The following is a 23,217-nucleotide window of genomic DNA, read 5'->3' as shown; positions in this document are numbered from 1 at the left end:
GGGTACTACAATGCCGGCATACTGAACACATACAAAACACGAAAGGCCAGGCAGCAACATTTCATAGGTATGACGGCTATGCAGAATAAAGCAGGTTCAAAAGAAACGGAAAAGGGAAAATGTTATCCCCTGCATGGTGCAAACTGACCTGCTGGACTCTCTGTGATCTGATACAGTGATAACTGAGAATGGATGCATTCTACAAATCTTTCAGCTTGCCTTCTAAGTGAAACATCTAGTATGTGGCACTGAATAGCATCCTGAACAGCTGAAATTTTTGGCTCTCTTTTTATTTTCATTTGCCTTTCAATAAGGAGAAACTATCTAACGCTGATGGTTGTGGAGAAAATTTTAGAAACTAGTTGGCAATGTGTGCTAAAAGCTCATGAAGAAAGATGACCTTCAGTGTCCTGAACACTACTCTGTTATTCTCCAGGAACAATAACAGTTTTTTGACCCATGTCAGTTGCTGCCAAACATCCATACTTCTCCCCTACCCCAATTGTTTGCCAACATTCTTAGCTACAACACTGGGAGCAAAAGCCTACACAATTCACACATATATGCCTATATTCTTAATTGCAAAACAGAAATCAGACAACAGTTGAGTTTTATGAAGCATTGTCCAATATTTAGAAGGAAAGGAAGAATGTCACTCATGATGGGTAGAAAAGAATAGGGGTTTGGGAAGAATGAAAAGATTTCCACCCGAGTTACTCATCCAGACCCCACTCTGATATCAGCTGGGATCTTTGGGAATCTGATGGATTCCCTAGTTACCATCCAGAAACCCACAGTCTAAGGCTCATGGCACCTCTCTAGCTACAGAAAAAGAACCTCTAATATGTACAACTTGAAGGAATAGATCTCCATCCAGCCCATTATCCAATGATTACAGTAGTTTGTACCACATACTACTGAGAAAGGGATCTACTCAAACAACCATTATTTCACAAAAAGACCATGAATGCTAACTTACCAAAGCAGAAAGCTGATTAGAAGTTTGAGAAACTCAGTTTTAATTGTTGAAAGAGCTAGTTTTGCATATGTTGTAATAATTGCCATAGCAAAAGCCCCACTCCACCACACCTGGTTAGAAAAATGAATTGTACGAGAAATAGTAGGAGAGTCTCTTCTCAAGCGACCTAAACAGCTTCTTCTCAAACAAGGGAGGGGGATTAAAAGAGAAGCTCTCTCACCTTCAAAAGAAATCACAGGGTGCTCTCTTCTTGAACACTGTTGTTCATCTTCGGGGTAATCAAGAACATTCTGCGATGCAGAGAGGTGAAAAGTGAGAAAGAAAAGGCTTGGCAATGACAGTGGAACAGCCTTTAATCCTGAAACAACCATGATTGAAGATGTGCTACAGATTTAGCACCCAAGGTAGGCCCCTGGAGGATACCTGAAATACAAAGAAATAAATGAGGAAAAATTAGGATCTCTGGGAAAAATGGAACAGGTGAGGTTATTTTCTCATTCACATGATCAATTGATACAATCGGTTACAGTGTGAAATAACGTTCAAAATGTCGGCACTGAAAACATTCAATATGACAAAAGAGGCCTTTCTGCATTATTAGTTCTTGGTCTAGAGATGGGTTGGGAGTAAAATAAGCAGACATTTGTTTCACATTGATTGGGCTCAGTTTGCCTATGTCCAACCAGTCTGTCAATGCTGGACTATGGTTGACAAGCTATTCTATTTTCTCATTTCTCAAAATGTAGTATTTTGTATTTGGAAAGGTAAGATCCTTCCCACGGACAGTGCATCCACTGCTGTATTCATTCCTATGTAATATTAACCATGTAAAATGCAGCAGGACAGGTTTCATAGGTGCTGTTAGATGTCGTTTGTACCACAATGGGTGATGAGCAAGACAAATCCCTTCATTGTGTTATAAACTTTTTAAACTCAATTAGCCAACATTTTAAAACAAACGTGGAGAGCAGCAACAAGGTTATCAAAATGCCTACTGTCCATTCATTACGCTCTGGATCAAAATGACTGCCACAGTGAGCGGAAGCAACTTCTACTGACACAGGCAAGAATTCCCCCCTCCAGCTGTAGCTTCCTCTGCCAAATCCCACATGCATCCTGAGTGTCCCCAGATAGCTTTTCAGAGGATGCAGAGCAGGTAGCAAGAAGAAGGGTAGAAAGCCCATTCTGAGAGCAGAACTCCATCTGCAGTTCTTATGGTCCAGCTGCATGCGCAGACAGGAGGTGGTGCTACTGGCACTTCAAAGGGAGTTTTGGGATTCTTGCCCATAGGCAAAAGCCCTTTGTGAACAATTTGATCCATTGGCTTTTAGTGATATCTTGTCCTCATATAATCAATGCAGGTTGGAGGAGTAGAGCTATATCGTTTTTAGAGGGGTGTGTATGAAGCTGGATAGATGATATATGGGTGGCTTTGCATAGCAGGACAGGGCACAGTCAGTAAGGACGTTTTGTTAATATTAAGCAGTTTCAAGTGAAAGTTCCTGAAATAGCATTGTTGTGTAGGAGGCAACAGTAAACTTGCAGATTTTGGAAGAGTTTAATACACACACACACACACACACACACACACACACACACACGACACTTGATGAGCATTCCAAAAATGAAAGCACACAGCGGCCTAGGCCATTAAAACATGTTTACAGGGCATGGCAGGAGAGTGTTGTGTTACTTGTCACCAGTAATGCCACAGGCACTATCGAGTGGGCACCTGTAACATGCACATAAAACACTTTGTACACCGCATTTGCCATAGCAATATGAGGGCTAACTGGGAAAGGCACAGGCTTACTGGGGAAGGCACTTGAGTAGTAGAAATATTCCCACAACAGAGACAATAAGTTTATTTAGGGAAAATACCTTTTGGATCCAACACGCTGTCACCACAATATTAACTGCTAACAAAACAAATGTATCCGACAGGCCAAGCAGACAGTCATTCTTATCATTCGAGTAATGCAAATACTGCTAACAACAAAGATAATTAGCGTGCAATCCTATGGATGTTTAGAGAGAGAAAAGGTCCAGCAACTCCCAGCCAGTATGCTTTGGGTTGGGGAATGCTGCATGTTGTAGGACCTTTTTATGTTTAAATGTGCACAGATTTGCATCCTTAGACTCCTTTTTAAGAGGCAACAAGAAGAGGTGCTTGAAAGCAATATTTTTGAAGACATATGTTCTAGTTTTTAGCACGTCATAAATCTAAGCTCTTCACCTCATCATTATAATCATCATCTTCAATTCACTTCGGAAGGAGTTAAACTTTACAATTTCAAGTTCCCACTCAATGAAACCTGGAAGGGGTGTGCGGATGTTGCTCAAATTAAAATTTTCTCTACACTCCTTGATAAATGAGAGGGAAAACTCAGGGTGAATGTCTAGTGAATTCAGCAAGATCTGTGTCTGAAAAAGAACCTATATAATCGGGCACCATGAGAACTCAGTCTGACACGAAAGACTACTAAAATTAAGGGAAGGAATCGCTGTGGCTGTAGTGGACTGTGAATCAAGGTAAAGTGAAGTGCTAAGTGAGAAAGTACACCATCTTTCCAAAGTTTTATTCAGTTTCTGAGTGATCTAAGAATGAGATACTTCTTGCTGGGTCAGCTTAAACTCCTCCAGAATGTGTGTGTATTTATTAATTTTGCCTTTCCAGTTTCACTTGTGGGAAATGTTACAGAGAGACTCTCAGCCATAATGGCTTAATGTACAGTTTTGTTTCATGTTTCCATCTCCCTGGCACCTTGTCTAAGGTATACATTTTGTTCAGAGAAAAGCAGCAAGACTGAGAGTCTTGAAGACTGCCAGGAATGAGAGCTCCGGATGGAAGCAGGAGAGCTGGTACCAAACTGGTTCCACTGATTGAAATTAAAAAGTGCTGCCACCATGGAAATCTGGATACCTGCAAATGTGTACCTGACTACCAAGACACCACTCCTAGTCCAAGAACCCACAAGGGTACCTCTAAATTGGCCTTTGTGGGAAAGATGGACTGCTCCTGAAGCATCCCCAACACAAGAGAGAACAACTGGCTCAATCACCACCTGGACACCCCTTGTCATACCTTTTGTTCTGTATACAGAACCCTGCACCTGTCTCTCAAATGCTCAGTCAGCCTACTCCATAATTCGTAATGCTCAGTCAGCCTACTCAATTATGCAGTCAGAAACTTCCCTAAGGTCCCCTTTCATTCCTTAGAATCAAGCTCTTGCATCCTTTGTTCTACCCCAGAGCTCTTGATCCTTTTGTTTTCAAATCTATAGATGCCCCTGAGTTCAGGTACTGAGCATATTCTTCCTTTCTTCCATCATGGGTCTCAACGTAGACAGCCTCTCAGTCGCAAAGCTCTAAGAATCTCCCAGGTTTTGCAAGGCTCCCAGGTGTGTTCCTAGTACTCTCTCTTCCCAACTCTGGTGCTTTTCAGGGCCAGAGTTCTACTCTGGTGAACCACCTTGCTACCCTATTTGCCCAGACAGATCCGTTGTCTTGCATACCAAGGCAGAGTTTCACCCCCACCCCAGTGAAGCACCCATTGAAGCTTTCTAGCTTGCTTCCATACATGGCACAGTCCAGCCCTGTGAGTTCATTTCATTGTCCTGCAAGGTTCTTACTGGGAACTGAACCCTCCATATGAGTTATTGAACATGTGAATCCAGAAGCGGGGATTCTTGGGCATTCCATTGAAGTTGTCTGCAGGTCTCCAGTCAAGTGCAATCACTCATACGCCTGTGCTCTCAGCTGTTGTCCTCACTTTCTCCCTTTTTCCGTGTTCTCTTGCTTAGGGCTGTACTGCTAATTCAGTTATACTGCTACTACCACCAGTGTAGTCGCTGACAGAGCACATGAAAGCAAAACAATCTCTGTCCAGAGAGTAAAATCCACAGGGTTGCCCAAAGGGATTGCAAAAGAGATTCCATATGCTCCTGCTGTGAAAAAGTCAGCTGCAGCTGGACACACACACACACACACACACAGACACAGACACAGACACAGACACAGACACAGACACAGACACAGACACACACACACACACACACACACACACACACACACACACACACACATATATATATATATATATATATATATATATATATATATGCCCACACTTACTCCAAGGAGCTCCTCCATATTTCTAGTTTCACAACGTTCATGTGAGGTATGCTAGGCTAGTAATTTTCATGGCTGAGAATTTGAACTTGGGTCTACCAAGACCTAGGCCTCATCTACACCAAGCAGGATATTCTAGTATGAAAGTGGCATGAAAGCAGTATATAAAAGACAGCAGCCACACTACTGTTTATAGTGGTATTGAAGTGCAATGACAACTGTTGGGGCCCATTGACACATACCATATACTGCTTTCATATCGCTATATCCTGCTTGGTGTGGCTCCTGCCTTTTATATACCACTTTCATAGTGCAATATCCTGCTTGGTGTAGGTGAGGCCCTAATCCAAACCACGACACCACACTTGACATCTCTTTCTGCTCTAACTGGGACACAGGACTGTTGCTGCAACAACATCATTCCTGGCCTGTTTCAACAGCTCTCCATGTAACATACTTCTCTTCAACCATTCTCCACCATTTTAAAGTTCTGCAGCTTGTTTTTTTTTCTCTTGCTTTTTGTTCTACCTCTACTTAGCATCTGTTTCTTCATAAGATTCAATGGAAACATCTTTCAGGTTGTAAGAGTTTCATGCCTTGGCTTCTCCTTATCTTTTAGCTCTCTTATCGCTTATCTATTACCCTTCATTTTATTGGCATTTTACATCTTATCAAACATAAAATCTCTTTGGTTCATTACCTCATGTTTGCATCTCCTTGTTATTCCTTATCTATGGCACGCCTTGCCTCCACGACTTTTGCTTTGTAAACAGTGTTTTTGAAGACACATTTATTTCTCCCAGCTTTTACCTGTAAGCCCTTTCTTCATTTCCTTTCCTCTTGTGTTCCTTCTGCTTCCCTGCCTTCCTATCTATTAGACCATCCTGTGGGCAAGAGCTGCCTTAACTTTCACTTATTCTCAGTGTTTTGAAAGTATTTTAGAAACCATGGGATGGATCCAAAAGTGCCCTTTCAGATATGGAAGGCATGAGTCCTAATTCACAGAGGGCAGTCCTCTATTCAAAGGCATCCACTGTTTGAAGGGCTGTCCAGTTCAAGTCCAGTTTAAAGGTAAAGAACCATCAGAAAGGAGATCCCAGGGGCTTAAAGATTGCTCATCCACAGGAACACCTGAACAATGGACTGAACAGGCCATAGTCTTCCACATCAGAGTGATATGTATTGGATTTCTATTTAAATTATAGTAAGCCTTTATAAATCTGCATCTAGACATATAAATTAGTATATGCAAAAATATAACCTCTTTTGCCACCCTTTTGGGTGATGCATTTCCTCTTTTTGGGGCAGCAGCAATGTGCAATTGGTCTCCTTAGGAAGGCATCTTCCACCCACAAAAAGGGCTCTTTCTTGTGCAAGTACCAAGCACAACACAAGAAATTGAAAATAAATCCCAAAGATGTTCTTCCACTTTTGGACACACTTGCACAACCACTTGCAGAAGTGGGAGCATGAGAACTATTCTAGAACTTATATTCTATAGCACTACGTGAACTCTTGTGCAAATGTTCCCTACAACAATAAGTTTACCTTACTCTAAGAACAAATACTATGTACTTAAGGTATTTATGTACTTCTTTTCAGGCAAGCTCACAAAGCTGTTTATATGAGAATACTAAAAATCAGCATCAATACAAATTATATAATATTACAGAAGAGATAGGCTGGGGGGGGGGGGGAACCTTTTGAAACCAGATATTTTCTCCGCTCAGAGCAAGATGTTTTTTCAGTTCCAGTATTGCGTAGTGGTTAGGGTGTTGGCCTGGGATCTGGGAGGTCCGGGTTCTAGTTCCCATTCAATTCTGAATCACTGACTCTCAGCCTAATTTACCTAACAGGGTTCTTGGGGGGAGGAGGAGGAGGAGGAGGAGGAGGATTTTGTAAGCCACCTTGGGATATAGATGTAATAATAAATGAAATAAATACATTTAAAAATTGAGTAGCTTTATGGTTGTAGTTGCAGATGGAAGGCATTAAGTCAGCTGGAACAACAGGTTTTACTATTGCTATTACTACAATTGCCTGCCTACTTTCCCAGAACTAGCAAGGGCTAAAAACAGATACATTGTAAAACCATAGATATCAACTGTACATCCAATCCACCTGGATGACATGAGACATTCAGTCCATGGGAGAGAAGATCCTGTGGAAACCCAAGAATTGATTTTGCTGCCTCCTGAGTCTACACTCCATCAGACAGTGAGAATTGGCCCTGATATGCCTGTATCATAAAAACTTTGCAGGAATAGAAGTTTCATAAAGACAAACTAGATTGCAACATAGGAAGTTGCCTTGTTCGGAGTCAGACGACTGATCCATCTGGCCCAGTATAATCAACATTGACTGGTAGTGTTCTCCAGTGTTTCTGGCAGGATCCTTTCCTACTCAGAGAAGTTGGGGTTTGAACCTGGGACTTTCTGCATGCAAAGCATATGCTTTACCACTGAGCATGGCCCTTCCCTTCCCTAACTGCTCAGCCATTAATGCAACATTCCCAGTTACATTTACTAGTACTAACCCAAAACTTCCCATTTGTTCGTCTTCTGCAGAATTGACTTTTAATTGTATCAAAAGACTACTTTTCTAACTTTATTTAGAAGAAATGTTTCAGCCAAAGAACACCACTAGGTGCAGTAGGTGGCCCTTAACGATCTTTGCCGTTGAGGGCAGCAAACAGCACATCCCTAAAGCATCAACTTCAGAAGAATCGGAGATAGTTATATGAACAATAAGACACCGCTGCTCTGCAAGGCCCCCTGACAGGTTTCCATGGCCCATGTGCTCATTAATAATACAAAAAAGCTAAATAAGTAATATGTTACTGCCAACCGCAATGTTCTCTTCCAGAAACATTCCTTTAATGAGAGAGGATTCTGCATTGAGAATTAGTTTGCGCTTCCATGATCATAAAGAGGAGCTGGAAATGTCTAATTGACTGGCTAAGCACAGCAGTTTTTGAATAAGGTGACAATTCTTTAGGGGAAGCGATTAGGCACAAACTTCAGATACAGGCTCAGTTCAGACAACACGTTTCTCAATAGTGGTGGAGTTTTTACACCACCATTGAGAAATATGTTGTCTGGCAGGAAAACACTCTATGCTGAATATCCACGCTGTGCAGGGGAGTTCCTGCACAACCGTTGTGTTGTGTGGAGGGCTCCACAGAGTTTTCTGTTGCATTGAGTTGACTTTTCCCACTGGCTGCAGAGTTCCCTGGCAAGAGTAGAGAAAGGAGCGAGTACTGCTCTAGGAGAGCCGCCAGGATTTTTTTTCAGCAATGGCTGATGGGATACCATCAGGAGGACCAGAGGAGGAAAGAGGGCAAACAAATGTCAATCAAACATTGCAATGAATTTTACTCAACTCCACAGTAGCCCAGTCATACAACGGTGGACTTGGAACATGTTGAGTGGGGAGTACCTCCTAAAAACTCAACTGCTGAGTGGAATTTTCACACTGCATTGACTAACGTGTTGTCTGAACTGAGCCATAGAGTCTGCTGTGTTTTAAAAAAGGAAGTAATGGGACTAGAATGGGGCACTAGGGGTGTCGTGAGAATTCAAACAGGGGATTCAGATAGGCAGAACTGATCACCAGCAAAACAACAACAGTGCTGCTGTTGAGTTGGCAGCATCTTCTACACTTTATAATCTGGAGAAGGTGTTGCTACCTCATGTACCCTAAGGATTAGTCAGAAGACAGTGAAGGGAATCAAGCCCTTTGGACATTCTTCTGAATTCTCAACCCCACCCCACCCCCAAACTCTTGTTTCTGCTTTCCAAACTCTTTTTTGTGGAAAGAAGAAGTTTACTCACTCTTTTCTAGCATGCACACACAGCTTTCCAACTATTTCGAATCAGACTAAAGATGGAATAAACCACGTAGTTAGCACATGATAGCAGCTTCATCTTACAATGTAGCAGTCCTAAATATGTGTCATCAGTAGGATGTTTATCTGTAGCCTTTCTATCTATGTAGCAAGCTGAGCTTCACCACGCTCCAGAAATTACTTGGGAATCCAAGGAAACAGAGTGGGATAGTAATGATTCTTCACTAGATGGCTGAAGGCTATGAACTACCAGCATCCAGAACTCAACCCCTATTCCTTAGTACAAATATATCACTCCAAACCTAATAAGATGGAGACAAAGGTGTAAGTCCTGTAATTAATTTTATTTTTTCCCCAGACTAAAAATGTTCACAGTCAAATGTTTCTCAAGAACATCAGAACACAATAAACAGTAAATGCAGATACTGTAATGTACAAGGAAACTACTAGATGATTAAGTTAACAATAATTTTGGTAAAGCCTGTCTGTAACTTAAGGCTCCTGTCACTCAGACTCTCATGTAAAAGTTCATGGACAGTGTAAGAATGATGACTTAACATACACAATTCTGCAGATCAGCTTCCATGAGTAGGATGTGCATCCAGAACAGGCATCCTTGCTTACAAAACAGAGAGCTTCGGCTATTGGGCGGTATAGAAATGCAATAAATAAATAAATAAATAAATAAATCTACAATATTGCTCACATTCCATTCTCAATACAGACCACTCACATGAGCTCTGAAATGTGTGTTGGTAATGTGTCTTCAGAATGTTAGATTCTCCAGGACAATTTGGGTCTGCTGCTTTTGATGAAATTGCTGAAAACTCTGTGTGTGTGTGTGTGTGTGTGTGTGTGTGTGTGTGTGTGTGTGTGTGATTTTTACATCCAGACAGCTGATGTTGTTCTCTGGGCACACTCCCACCCCCTGCCTGAATCAAACAAAGCTATTTTTCTGATCTAATCCAACTTTGGAAATTGCCCACTCCCACCTACTCACATAATCACTCCAATCATCCCAAAACCTCACTGCTAGCCCCCTGATCCTCAGACCCCACCCCCTTTAATTTAAATTACATTTGCTGGAGGGCATAGTGTGGGAGCAGCAGCAGTAGTGGTATGCTGGCATTCTCCAACAACAGTGAAATGACTAAGATAAGGAGGGAGGCTGGACCTCTGTGTCCCTTCCCCTCTGATACACCAGGACACAAGACCCAATTGCAACAGGAGTTGTGGAGTTGCCACTGCAATAATCTTTAGGATTAAAGATTATTAACATCTTCACAAGTCACTGGGGCTTCCACTCCTGGTGTAGTAGCACTCCTGGAGGGCTGAAGAGATAATGCAAACTCCTTTCCTAACTTCTTGTTCTCATTGTTCATTATGTCACCACTACATTTCTTAAAGAGAAGGGGAAGAGTGTTTGATCAACATTGCAGTTTGGGTAAGCCAGCAATTCTTTTCTGGCTTGGATTTTAATATTTATTTACCATTCTTCATTAACAAATTCTTGGATGGTACACAAAATCTGTTAAAACATGTAAAATTGGAACAAAAATTCACAATTAAAATAAGAATTCCCACTAAGTTAGACATTAAAATCAAGAAACGCTTAGCTAAACAAATATGTGTTGAACAGAGACCAAAACACAATGAAGATTGGCGACTTTGAAATTCTGCCCACTACCCATTTCCCCAATGAAAAAGAAAGACCTTCTCCAAGCTGAATAAATGCACTATTATGGGGAATGTAATTTCCTTTCCCTACGTTAAATCTCAGCCCTCTAACTGAAACATTTTTCTTCTCGCTCATTCATATTTAAGTGCATCAACCTACTAAAGCAACATGATCTGAAATTCATGTTAGCCTAATTTAGTCAACTCTAAAACAAAATCCTTTCTTGTACAATGAGCTTTGCAAAAGGGGTTGTAATAGACTGTCTTTAACTGCTTTGGTAGACAGATATATTCCAGAAATGACTGCAAGAAATTCAAGCACCACTGCAGAGCATTCTAGAGACCTAGTAAGAAGTTTCTGACTTCTACTGACTTCATAACATTTACTAACATTGAGCTGGGGCTTCCAGTTGTGCCACCAATGCGCTGTTCCTATGCCAAGTCTCTTATTCTGTGTGACTATGCAGGAGCACTACCTAGCCTGCAGTACCAGCCCATGTGAGTGTTCAACCAGCTAACCCCAAAGGCCAATCCCAGCACTTCTCTCAGAACTAATTGCTCAGTCCAAGCAACTCCTAACATGGAAGTTCTGCCTAGCTCTTGTCCCCTTTTCTTGTGTGCTTGCTTTGGTCCTTGGTTTCTGCCTGACTTTGACCTATCCCGGAATCCTCATTTGCTATTCTGGAATTTGACCCCTGCCTGTTTTGGATCATGCACCTGCTTTCTGATCCTCATGGGCAGGCGTACAGCTCCCTAAATCCCGGAGCCTGATGGGTCTTGACAAGCATCTAGGGAACAAGAATTCAAGGGAAAGCCCATAGCTTAGTGGTAGAACATCTGCTTTGCATGCAAAAAGTCCCAGGTTTGACCTCTAGCATTTCAAGGTAGGCTTCAAAAAACTCCTGCCTGAATTCCTGGAGAGCCACTGCCAGTCAGTGTCGACAATACTGGGCTAGATGGACCAATGGTCTGACTCAGTAAAAGCAGCTTCCTATGTTTCTATTAACATAGTTATTAAGTGAAGTTGAGCAGTCATCACCAACACTTAACCTAAGGCTGGAAGTTTCCGTAACAAGCGTCATTTCATTTATATCCCACCTGTCTTCCACGATGTAACTCAAGGCAGTGTGTCCCACTGCTAGTTCCTTCTACTGCCGGGTTAACTTGACAGATCTTCCCTCTATAGATCTTTCTTCCTTCTACTAATTTTTACATTATAGTAGCTCCAGTTACTGTAATCAATTTATTTGTTACTCCTACAGGCACCTCTTCCATGCACAGTTCCCCCAGCCTTCAAGGGCTCTCCTATTCATTTCAACACAGGAAGCATACCTGACTGTATTTTCATTGTATGCACAAATCTTATCCCTGGACTGAAATGCATCGGCCTGTGTGCACAGAACAGAGTTTCATGCACTAATAGGAACATGTACACAGAGATGGATATTTGGGGTCTATAGAGAACTGATTAAGTCCACAAAAAGAAAAATAACAAGAAATAAACTGCTTCATCCTGAGTCCTTCGGACTTTAAACTGAAAAGTACAACTGGTACTTTCCCATTAGATTTTGTTTTTAGTATACCCATGAATTCTACTTTAATGAAGCATGCTAGCCATTATCTTGGGAATAAAACAATGGGATGGGGGAAATTCTTTACTGTAATTTGGAAGCAGATTTTCCAGTGTGAAAAATGTTTTGTTCGTTGTTTGTTTTTAAGAAAAGAGAGAAAGAAGGCAGGAAAGGATGAGGCTGAAACAGTGGTGCTTTTTATAGTTGCCTAAATTCACAGTTTTATTAAAATGGGGCATTAAATCTAAGAAGAGCAGAAACAAATGAACAGGAAAATATTCAAAAACCTCATTGGCTGGATAAACACTAAGAGATATAAATGTTATAAAACCTGACAGCTGTGAAATGCTGCAGTGACAGACTGGTCCAGTGAACTGAATATGGGGAAAAAATTATTATTTTTAATCCTAAATTCCCTTAATAAAAATAAAGCCCGACTCTCTCTGGCTACATCCATCCATCACCAACTGAGATGCCCTTGAGTTCCTCCCGTCAGAAACTTTATGTTGCAAAACAAAAGCAAAAGCAAAGGGAATGTTATCCTTCCAGCCCTGGCAAATACTGTGCATTTTACCCATAGCTATGTTTATACCATGAATAGTAGATTAATCTTACAATATAGAACAATATGTTACAATTATATTGCATGATGGGCCAGGCACATCAGTCATGTTTATAGTACAACATCCTCTACTGGAGCATGGAAGTGCCGTTTTTCTTGAAGCCAGTTACCAGGTCTGCCAGATTTCTCCCATGACATAAGAAACCAGCCCTTAAAAGCTGTATTGCAAAGAAGCCAAGAGGTGATACACATGATCTCTGGCATGTGACTGGCCACTTAGTTTCCTCTCCATGCTGACTGTGTGAATTCAAGCGAGCTCCTGAGAGGGGCACCATGAGCACAAACCTTGACTATGATTCAGCAGTGACGTCCCTCACTATAGACTCTAAGGCTGGCTTCACACAGCATGCTAACTCACCCAGTGTGGGTTGTTGTTGAACCATGGGTTATCATGCTATCGGAACGTAGAGGGTTTTCTATGGAGTGGCTTATCCTGTTGTCTGGATGCAGTGCTTTTTCCGTAGGGTGGCTTATCATATTGTCTGAATGCAGCGTGTTCTCCATGGGGTTGCTCATTAACCATGTAGTGTGGCTTGTTAGTCACCCTGAACAACCCAACAAGGTGGCTTGTTTGAGAAAAATAAACCACACTTCATGGTTAACAAGACACCCTGCAAAAATGCACTGCATTTAGACAACATGATAACTCATGGTGGGTTAGCATGTTGGGTGAACTGACCTAACTGTACTCTTTCCTGAGGGGAAGGGTACAAGCACCTTCACCTTCACCTCCCCCTTACTGCTCTTCAATGCTTTGTGCTATGGTGTGTACAGGAAGCTACAATAGGTCAGATAGCAAGGAGTAGAAAGAGAAGCATCTTGTTCATAACATTTTCCATAGCCGTATTAATCTGTTGCAGCAAAAACAAGGAGTTGTGTGGCACTTTAATGACTAAGAATTTATTTTGGCATAAGCTTTCATGGACTACTGTCAACGAAACCTACAGGTTACTGTAACCTGTAAGTTATAGGCTAACACTTCATGCATCTGGGATCAGTCAGCCAATCCCAATTGTGAGTTCCACCATTAACAACTAGTCTTCAAATCAGGCCAACAGTACCAATATTTTTATGTGTATCTTTTATTATTTTGCACAGAATCTGAGACAGGGTGTTCATCAAGATCAAGAATATAATATCTTTGGTTTCCCTCTTAAACTACTTCATGTTTCATCGAAGTTCTGTTTATCGTTAGCCAGAGTCCTACAAATAATCAAGATATATAGAAAATTTAATGCAGGAGTACTCCAAAGTGGCAATAATTCTATTATTATTAAATCCACTTCGATATTAGTTTTTAGTTATAAGGGTGACACTATTATGATTCATCATATTACCCACTAAAATCTAACATTCATTATGAATAAGGGTGGATTTATTTGCCTTGTAAATTTCTATGTAAAACCATCTAGTGCCATAAAGTTATTTTCCTAAATTATTCCTTTATATTTAATCAGGAGCAATGGGCCATTTTTGATAAAGTGTTGTGGAATATGAAAATATTTATTCAGAGCTAAAGACCTCCTTGCTGGGAGAGCGGGGGTGGGGGTGCACTCCTACTGCTGACCCTGCCCAGATAGTAGAACATAAGAAGAGCCATGCTGGATCAGATCAAGTTCCATCTAGTCCAGCATTCTGTTCACTCAATAGCCAACGAGCTGCCTGTGGGAAAACCACAAGCAGGACACAAGTACAACAGCATCCTCCTGCCCATGTTCTCCAGCAACTGGTGTACATAGACGTACTTGCCTCTGATAGTGGAGGTAGCATATAGCCATCAAGATTAGCAACCTTTGACAGCCGTATTCTCCATGAATTTGTCCAATCCCCTTTTAAAGCCATCCAAATTGGTGGCCATCACTACATCTTGCGGAAGTGAATTCCATAATTTAAATATGTACTGGGTGAAGAAATGCGTCCTTATCCGTCATGAATCTCCCACCAATCAGCTTGATGGGATGACCCTGAATTCTAGTATTATAAGACAGGGAGAAAAATGTCTCCCTAGGGGAGAGAATAAAAATCATATACACATAAACCTTGGACTTTGCATGATTAGGCAGCACCCAATCCATGATTACCAGAGATCTTCCCTAGTATTCTGGTTAATAGGCACAATGAAGCTTCATTTCCCATAAAGGCCATGAGTGCAAGATTGCCCATTTCACCCAGGATTGTAGAAGACCTGATTTCAAGTACTGAGATGTGAATTTCTGCCACTCATAGTCTAAATGAACCATTTCGACTGGCCAAGGAATCCTCCAAATGAGTCTTCTGGCTTCATCTTTTTACAACACAGAACCACCACTACCAAAGAGAAGAGGCTTGACAAAGGAAGTTCCTATAATTATTTCAACAATAAACCTGAGATAAAATAAGCTAGAGAAAATCCCCCCTAATGTATTCCCCAGTGCTGATGGTGTCAGGTCAGTAGAAATTAATGTTAAATTGGCCTTTCCTGATCATCATGAATGGCCCTATTACCATGGCTTTGCATGGCAATCTTGATGGTAATCAGGGACTTAACAAAAGAATATTAATGAGCCTTGATGGTTGGAAAACTCACACTTGACTTTGGAAGGTGACATTCATTAGCTAATGGGAGGGGCAGAGCCATACCATACATCTTTATTGTGATCCATAGATCCATGAAAAAACAAGAATCAAACATGAAACATCAGACAGTTAGAGCTATTGTCAACTTTCGCCTAATACACAGAGAGCTCTAATCCTGGCTGCCACTGTAAGAAATTTAGCAACAGCCAAAGTTACTTTTGAGGAGTAACTCAAAAGTAACTTTGTTTCTTCCAACAGAAACTTAACATAAAATTTGTCTGAACTTCTGGACAGATTACTCAACAATGGGGTAATCATAAGATGACGGGGAAGGGCAAAGCAAAAGTCCGTAGAAAGTTTGAATTTGGACAGAAGCAGAAGATGAGCTGTCTAATACTGAGCTATCTATGTTTTTTGGAAACCTGTTGCAGGCTTTAATATTGCATTGCCTTCCGTGGGCCAGATTCAGGCCACAGTCTGGAGTGTACCCTCCCCTGTATTAAATAATTTTAACAAAATAACCATTTTAAATAAAAATAAAAATTAGTGCCAAATTTAAACCTCCTCCTAATGTCTTTGCACTCCTTGGGCAGAGCACAGAAACACAGGAGCAGGTTTCTGTCTTACTGAGCATACTTTTCCTTATAATTTTTGTAAGCAAGAGGGCTGGATTAGAGGCTTCATGCAAACACACCCAGACTGAAATTCAGGGACGGTGTCTGGAATATGCCTGAGTGGGCCATGACCCTCAAAGCTTTCCCCATCTGTAAGATACGTTGGTGTTTTTGCCATCTAGTGGCCGAAGGGCAAGTGGGAACTGAACATGCTCCAGCTCTGTGCTTTTTGGGTATGGTTCCAAGATGCATGTCACACTGAGAAATCCCCTGAGAAAAGAGAGAGACCGAGAAATAAAAGCAGCTTTTTTCCCACCTTACTAGTGAAACAGACGACATGTCTCAACATTTGCTAAGCCATCCTCAACTGGCTACGAACCTGCATTAAACACAGAAGAAGTCTACAATATTGGCAGAGATCTGCCACTTCCCTCCTGATTGCTTCCCTTTCCTATATCCAGAGATCTATGCTAACTATTGCCAAGTCACAAACACCCCATTTTAGAGTAAGGTGTCCGAGAGAATGTCAAGTTAAAATATGGGGTTACTTTGGGTGCCACAGGTGCTATACTCAAGTGACTGATTGTAAGCTTACTGTATTGGAGATGGTGGGTGATTGTATGCTTACTGTATTGCTGCTTTAGCGGCTGGCAAAATCACTTTCTCTTATGTATGAGATGCAGCAGAAGCCTGCTTTCTTACCATAGAAAGCAGGCTATATGTACAGGACAAGGGTGGGGTGGGGGTAGAAAATTTGTTCTTTAACTATCTATTTGGTAACCAAGGAACTTTGCTTCATTTTGAAGCCTGGAGACTGTGGGCTTTGCTAGACCAGAGTTTAGCCCAGGCTAATACCCGGGCTCGCCCCTGTGTGTCCAGATGACGTACAGGGAATCCCGGGGTCAGGCAGGGGTCAACCCTCCCTTGCCCCAGGTTAACAGGCTCCACTTCTGGCCCGGTATTTCCGCAGTCCCGGGCTGAGCCCGGGACCGCAGGAGGTCTAGCCCGTTCCGCAGCTTTTCCCAGCTATGCGGCTTACTTGCGCGTAGCCAGGAGAAGCCACGCACGGGGCAGGGGGAGAGATCACAGCCGGGGGGGGGGAAATCGCAGCCGGGGGGGGGGAGATTGGGGGCAAACTTACCTCCTGTGCACCCGGCCCTTAAAAATAAAAAAAATTGGCAGTCGTGATGGGGCTTTCCTTTAGCCCGTCGCGTGTGATGTGTGGATTAGAGTTACAGCCCGCGCTAGTTGCAGTGCAAGCTCACCCCTCCACACGCCCAGATTTTAAGGTAGGTCTACCAAAGTCCTGTGTCTTCTAGAGTCACAATCCTACATTCTTTGTCTGCTAATTTGCTGTCCGTGCTACCTGCCATCTGTTCAACCACAATATTTTGGGGGGGGGTTAGTTCCTGATTTTCCTGTCAATTGCAGGCATTTTCAGACGTTAAAGCTGCAATCTGTATTCCTTGCCATAGAGCTATTTTACAACACAAGTGGGCTTTGGCTTTCTTAGAACCTTTTAATTTTGGATGGTTCTGGCAATAATTTTGAATAATGCCAATAATGTGTTTTGGGGACAGCCAAGGATCTGCCCCAAGAATATAAATAGCCTGTTGCAAGAGGGATTTCTCCTTTTGAGACCCCAGAGGGGCATTGTCGTCCTCAGTTTTTAGGGCTGTCTTCCTCCAAAACAGGAGTGGTGGCATCTCAACTGCAGGTGCAACTGCAGATGAAACAGATTATCTGGATCCATTCCAGTCTGGATTCAGGCCTCATTTTGGGATGGAATCAGCCTTGGTCACCCTGATAGATGACCTTCCTCGGGACAGAGACAGGTGGAATGTGACCTTGTTACTTCTTCTTGATCTTTCAGCAGCCTTTGATATCATTGAGCACACTATCCTCCTGGATCACCTCCATGAGTTGGGTGTTGGAGGCACTGTTTTACAGTGGATCGGTTCCAGAGAATCACACTGGGTGACTGCGGTTCAGGCCCATGGCAGCTGAACTGTGGGTACCACAGGGCACCATCTTGTCCCCAATGTTATTTAATATCTATATGAAGCCATTGGGAGCAGTTATCAGACTTGGGGTATGGTGTCACCAGTATGCTGATGACACCCAGCTCTATTTCTCTGTGACATCTGAATTGGGAGAGGCCGTGCATGTTATGAACTGGTGCCTGGATACAGTTATGTCTTGGATAAGGGCCAATAAACTGATGCTGAATCCTGATAAGGCAGACCCTATGAGTTGAGTGTCCCCATGTCCAGGAATTGGGGTGTTTACCTGTTCTGGATGGGGCTGCACTACCTCTGAAGGAGCAGGTCTGTAGTTTTGGGGTGCTCCTGTTTCCATTTCTGTCACTGGAGGCCTAGGTGGCCCGGAGTGCTCATTACCAACCATGGCCGGTATGCCAACTATGACTGTTCCTGGATAAGATTAACCTAGCCACAGTCTTCTATGCAATGGTAACCTCACAATTAGACAACTGCAATGTGCTCTATGTGGGGCAACCCATGTGCATGGTTCAGAAGCTGCAGCTAGTGCAAAATGCAGCAGCTGGGGTGCTTAAAGGGACACCTAGCTATGCTCACATCTCACCAGTGCTAAAAGAAATCACTGGCTGCCTGTTGGCTACCTAAGTACATACAAGGTTATGATAATATCCTATAAAGCCATAAATAACTTGGGACAAGGATACCTAGCCTTCCCTTATATACACCCAGACAACATTTAAGATCTTCATAGGAGATCTTGCTGGTCATTATGAAATGAATGGAATGTCACCATGAAGAACATCAATGACGGGCCTTCTCTGTAGTGGCACCCACCATCTGGAAAAACTTCCCTCATGCAGTTTGGAAAATCCTTTAAACACCTCCTGAAAACACATCTTTTCGCACCGACTTTCCCTGGGTTCTAACTGCTGCTGAGTTTATTTTGAGTTTACATGATATTTTAAAACTTTTAAAGCTTTATATTATGCTTTGATTTGTTGTATTTTATATTATGCTTTGATTTGTTGTATTTTATAGTTTTAATTGTGAACTGCCCAGAAAGCCTTGACTATTGGGCAGCATAAACATGTAATAAAAGCCTTAGCTGTTCCCTACACAGCAGAGAACTTATGCCTAAAGCGCATCAGTTCCATACACACTTGATTTTTAAAGAAAGGGGAATGCTTTTCTAATTAATGAATTAGAGAACCAGTTTAATTATCTGAAGCAGAAATGTATAACACTAAAATCAAAAGATTACCATAAACCTGTATAGTGATTCTAACTCAGCTAAGTGAATGGTTCTGTGTTGTGTCAACTTAAAACTCTTAAGAGCACAATGTTAAGTATGTTCAAACAGAAAAAAGGCCTAAACTCCCAGCATTCCCCAGCTAGCATGGGCTGGCTGGGGAATGCTGAAACATATAGGCCTTTTCTCTGTCTGAACATGCATGGGATTGTGCCCTATGGGGCTTCTTTTGCCACTCTGAGAATCTGAGACTATTTCCCAACACAACCTGCTGAGACATGCTGACTGATTCAGTTTTACAGAAGTTTACAGAACTGGAGAAAACAAAGACCGTCGGAAGGGGAGGGGAAGCAATCCGGGAAGAGTGTAGCATAGGCAACCAGACGATGAGGCCTGAATGTCAGACACACATAAAATCTTCCAATTTAATTTGCAGCCCACAACTTGCCTTGGCTCTTGTGCAATTAGGCTGCTTAACATAAAACTTCAATGACATTTCAGTACTGAAATGTAAATCAATACAGTTGGAGACACAGTGGGGGTTGCTCTTATAAAACATTTTAAAAGGTATTGGACGCAACACAGGAAGCTGCCTTATACGGAGTCAACCCATTGGGCCATCTAGCACAGTACTGTTGACGCTGACTGGCAGCAGCTCCTCAGAATTTCAGGCAGGCCTTTTTTCCCAGCCTTACCTGGATTGAACCTGGGACCTTCTGCACTTAAAACATGTGCTCTACCACTGAGCTCTTCCTCCTCAACCAAGAGGATGTAGGACAGAAGTGATCCATTCTCTCACATCACTTCTCTGAAAACAAATATGTTTGTTTCCCCCCCCACATACTTTTCCTGCCTCTAAGCAAGCAAAGTGAGCAGGCATTTAGCAATATGTAATGAGACTGGGTCTGTTTTTTTGGCTCATCATTTGTAAAGTTGTTACAGTGGTTTTAAATGTATATGCATTTTGCATGTTTTTGTGGTTTTGATTTTTGTATATTGTTTTTAAGTGTTTTTTATCTTATGTGAACCGCCCAGACAGCTTCAGCTATCGGGCGGTATACAAATGCAATAAAAATAAAATAAATAAATACGTGTGGAATGCAATGTTGCCCAGCAGCATATGCTTCCTGCTTTTGGAAAGGACAAGGAGGGGAGAAGACATTGAACACCACTTCCCAAAGAAGTCTATACTGCCTCCAGATAGCAGCACCCAACAGCTCGCATCATACACACACACACACACACACACACACACACACAGAGAGACTTTCTTTTGGGAACGGCCAACCCAAAATTGTAGACACCTGTATAAACAGCGAAATTAGATGCACATAGGTTCATCACACTTTACAATCTACATAACGTATGCATGCTATTGCATACATTTAAAAGGGAGAAAAACAATCTGTTAAAGAAAGTTTGTCATGCTTTTGAAGCTTAAGAATAGGCTAAAAATATGGCCCCCCAATCCAAAATAGACTTAGCCAAGCTCCACTTCATACGTTCCTAAAATTTTCTGGTATTGATGATTATCCCACTACTTTCTTAGTCCAACTGAATCTCTTGGCAACTCAAGGCTCTATATAAAAGTGTTCCTTTGTTTGCTTCAGTTGGTATCGTATTAATGCAAAAGCCTCTGCACTCCAAAGCTCGCTGTGAAAAGCTTCTAAATTAATGTCACAACAACAAAGAGGCATACATGTGCAGCAGAGAAACCACACGCTTAATATTTACAAGATATCTGTTTTGTAATAAAGTTGTTGTCTCATTATATGGAATAAGGTCTAAACACCATTGAAATCCACGCTCCGCATCCTGCAGGCCTTCAAAACAAGGAGTTTGAATATGTCACTGTAGCCTCTCCAGATTTCACAGCATCACCTTTTACAAACAAGCTCCAAGCCACAAGGCATCCAAAGAGCCCATAAATGCCTCAGCTTCAGAACAGAAACAAACAGATTTTCTTCCCCTCCCACTGTTGTGCCCAGCACTCTGGCATTATTGTATACATCCTTCAACAGCAGGCAGCTGCTGCGCTACATTAACTTCCCCCATTGCCAAGTCGATGGGGCTACTTTCCACAGCACCAACTACTGCACTCTGGATGGATGTAATTTTAGAGGGGAGCATGTTTCTTGGAAATGCACGCAGTTGCACAATGTCACTGCAGACACACAGCTAGTAAATATTCAAATCAAAATTACTTCCACTTGCTGCTGCTACAAAGTGCGCAGAACTTCCCCACATAAAGTTGCCAGTGAGAACTGAAACCAAAACACCACATGCACACACACGCTCCCTTAGAAGATTAATAATACTGAAAAAAGCAATGGAACAACCATAATACATGTAATTTTCTCCAAATGTCTCCATCTTCTGTTTAGATCTGATTCTCAGGTTGCTACAAGAACTGTGTGCAAATAAGTAAACATGCACAACTCGCTTCCCTAATAGAGCTTTTGAGATACAACATCCTGCAGTCCAACCTACTGCTCACAGCACTGTTAGTTAACTAATCACAAGAACCAAGAATGCACACAAGACGTTAGCACACAAATATAAATATGGAAGTTGCCTGGAAAATCCACCCATGCCTAAATGGAGTGCGAGTTTTGACTTTAAGGCAAACTATTCTCTCAGAACGCAGATTTGATAGCTTGGGCAGAGGATTTCACTATAAAACCTACTTCTGACCTTAGTGACAATGAAGTCAGGGAACACTGTGCCTGATGTTTAGCTCCAAATGGATAAACCTAGGGTTTATTCTCCATTGTCCGACGACACAGCTAGGTTGAAAGTGGCTGAAAGTATTTTTGGATGGCTTATAATCCAGACCATCTTGCTTTCCATTTGAAAATAGTGTTTATAACCCTCATGGTCAACTAGATCCACTTAACAATAAAGTCGTAAAATGTGGGCAAGGGGGGTGCAGAAACCAGAAAGCAAACAATTAAAAAAGACAAAAATCATCAGTTATAAGTATTTCATTATGTTTTGAAAGTGTTCATTAAGCATTTTTTTAAAACACCAATTCCAGTATAGAAATAATGAAAGAAGCTGCACAAGATGTCCATCAGATATGCTTGTATGTACCCATATCAATGGAAATTGGAATTAATAGGATCTTTCTTTCTTTTCTGAAGAGAAACAAAACAAAGCATATTAGCCAGCCATATTCTTCTGGGGCAGAATGTTTTCAACATCCTATTCTATACCTTATGAAATTACCTGTCAAGCTCCTGTGTGCCAATGATTTCCCATAGCTACCACCAATTCCGTTTGGGACTGTAAAGTTATAGATCCATATGATACTTACAAAAAGGCACCAAACAATGGGCCTGATCAGACAGCACGCTAAGCCATGCTTCGGCCGCTAACCCTTTTGCAGCAAATGCTTAGTGAGCACATTTAAACCGTGGTTATGTAGCCACCATGGTTCAGAATGGTTCACATGGAACACTAAGCCATAAGGTTTAGCTCGAAATGCTTAACCTCTGAGGCTTAGAGTGTCATCTGAACAGGGTCAATGTATAGTTCTGGTATTCATATCCTATCATTCTGCCTCTCTGCAGATATGTGTTGTGGCTTCTGCACCCCAAATGCTGTCAAAAAGGATTAAACGCACTGCACAAACATGGTACATCGCTCTATGGCTGTTCTGGTTCCTAGGGAGCTCAGTGGCAGTAGTGCCATGTAACCTCTAGGCAGGAATCACCAGGAAAGATGGTAGATGCTCAGCACAATGGAGAAACAATAGAACTCATGTTGATGAACCACAGGTTTTTTTTTAAACACACGTGGTCACCAGAAATGTAATACATGCAGCTGAAGTAGTGAGATTATCTTTTTCTCAATCAGGACAAATCCACAGTCACAACTGCATCTTGAAACTGTAATGAATACTGAAGTTAGAATTCAAAATGTTCCATAAATTCAACTCTTTCTCTGGTTGAAAAATCTTATTGCCACAT

At 41.8% G+C, this 23,217-nt stretch overlaps 1 protein-coding gene across 1 annotated transcript in view; it reads right to left on the bottom strand.

Moving 5' to 3' along the window:
• The window catches only part of SEMA5B (semaphorin 5B), a 402,471-nt gene that overhangs the window by 185,925 nt on the left and 193,329 nt on the right, over positions 1-23,217 (bottom strand). The window contains exon 3 of the mRNA XM_063116674.1: positions 1,200-1,402. Coding sequence (XP_062972744.1) covers positions 1,200-1,350 — 151 coding nt within the window. The 5' untranslated portion in view covers positions 1,351-1,402. The remainder of the gene's footprint in view (positions 1-1,199; positions 1,403-23,217) is intronic.

Source organism: Elgaria multicarinata, chromosome 2 (assembly GCF_023053635.1).
Source record: "Elgaria multicarinata webbii isolate HBS135686 ecotype San Diego chromosome 2, rElgMul1.1.pri, whole genome shotgun sequence".
NCBI lineage: Eukaryota > Metazoa > Chordata > Lepidosauria > Squamata > Anguidae > Elgaria > Elgaria multicarinata.
Note: the sequence above shows the minus strand (reverse complement) of the source record. Positions and strands in the feature narration are given on the sequence as shown.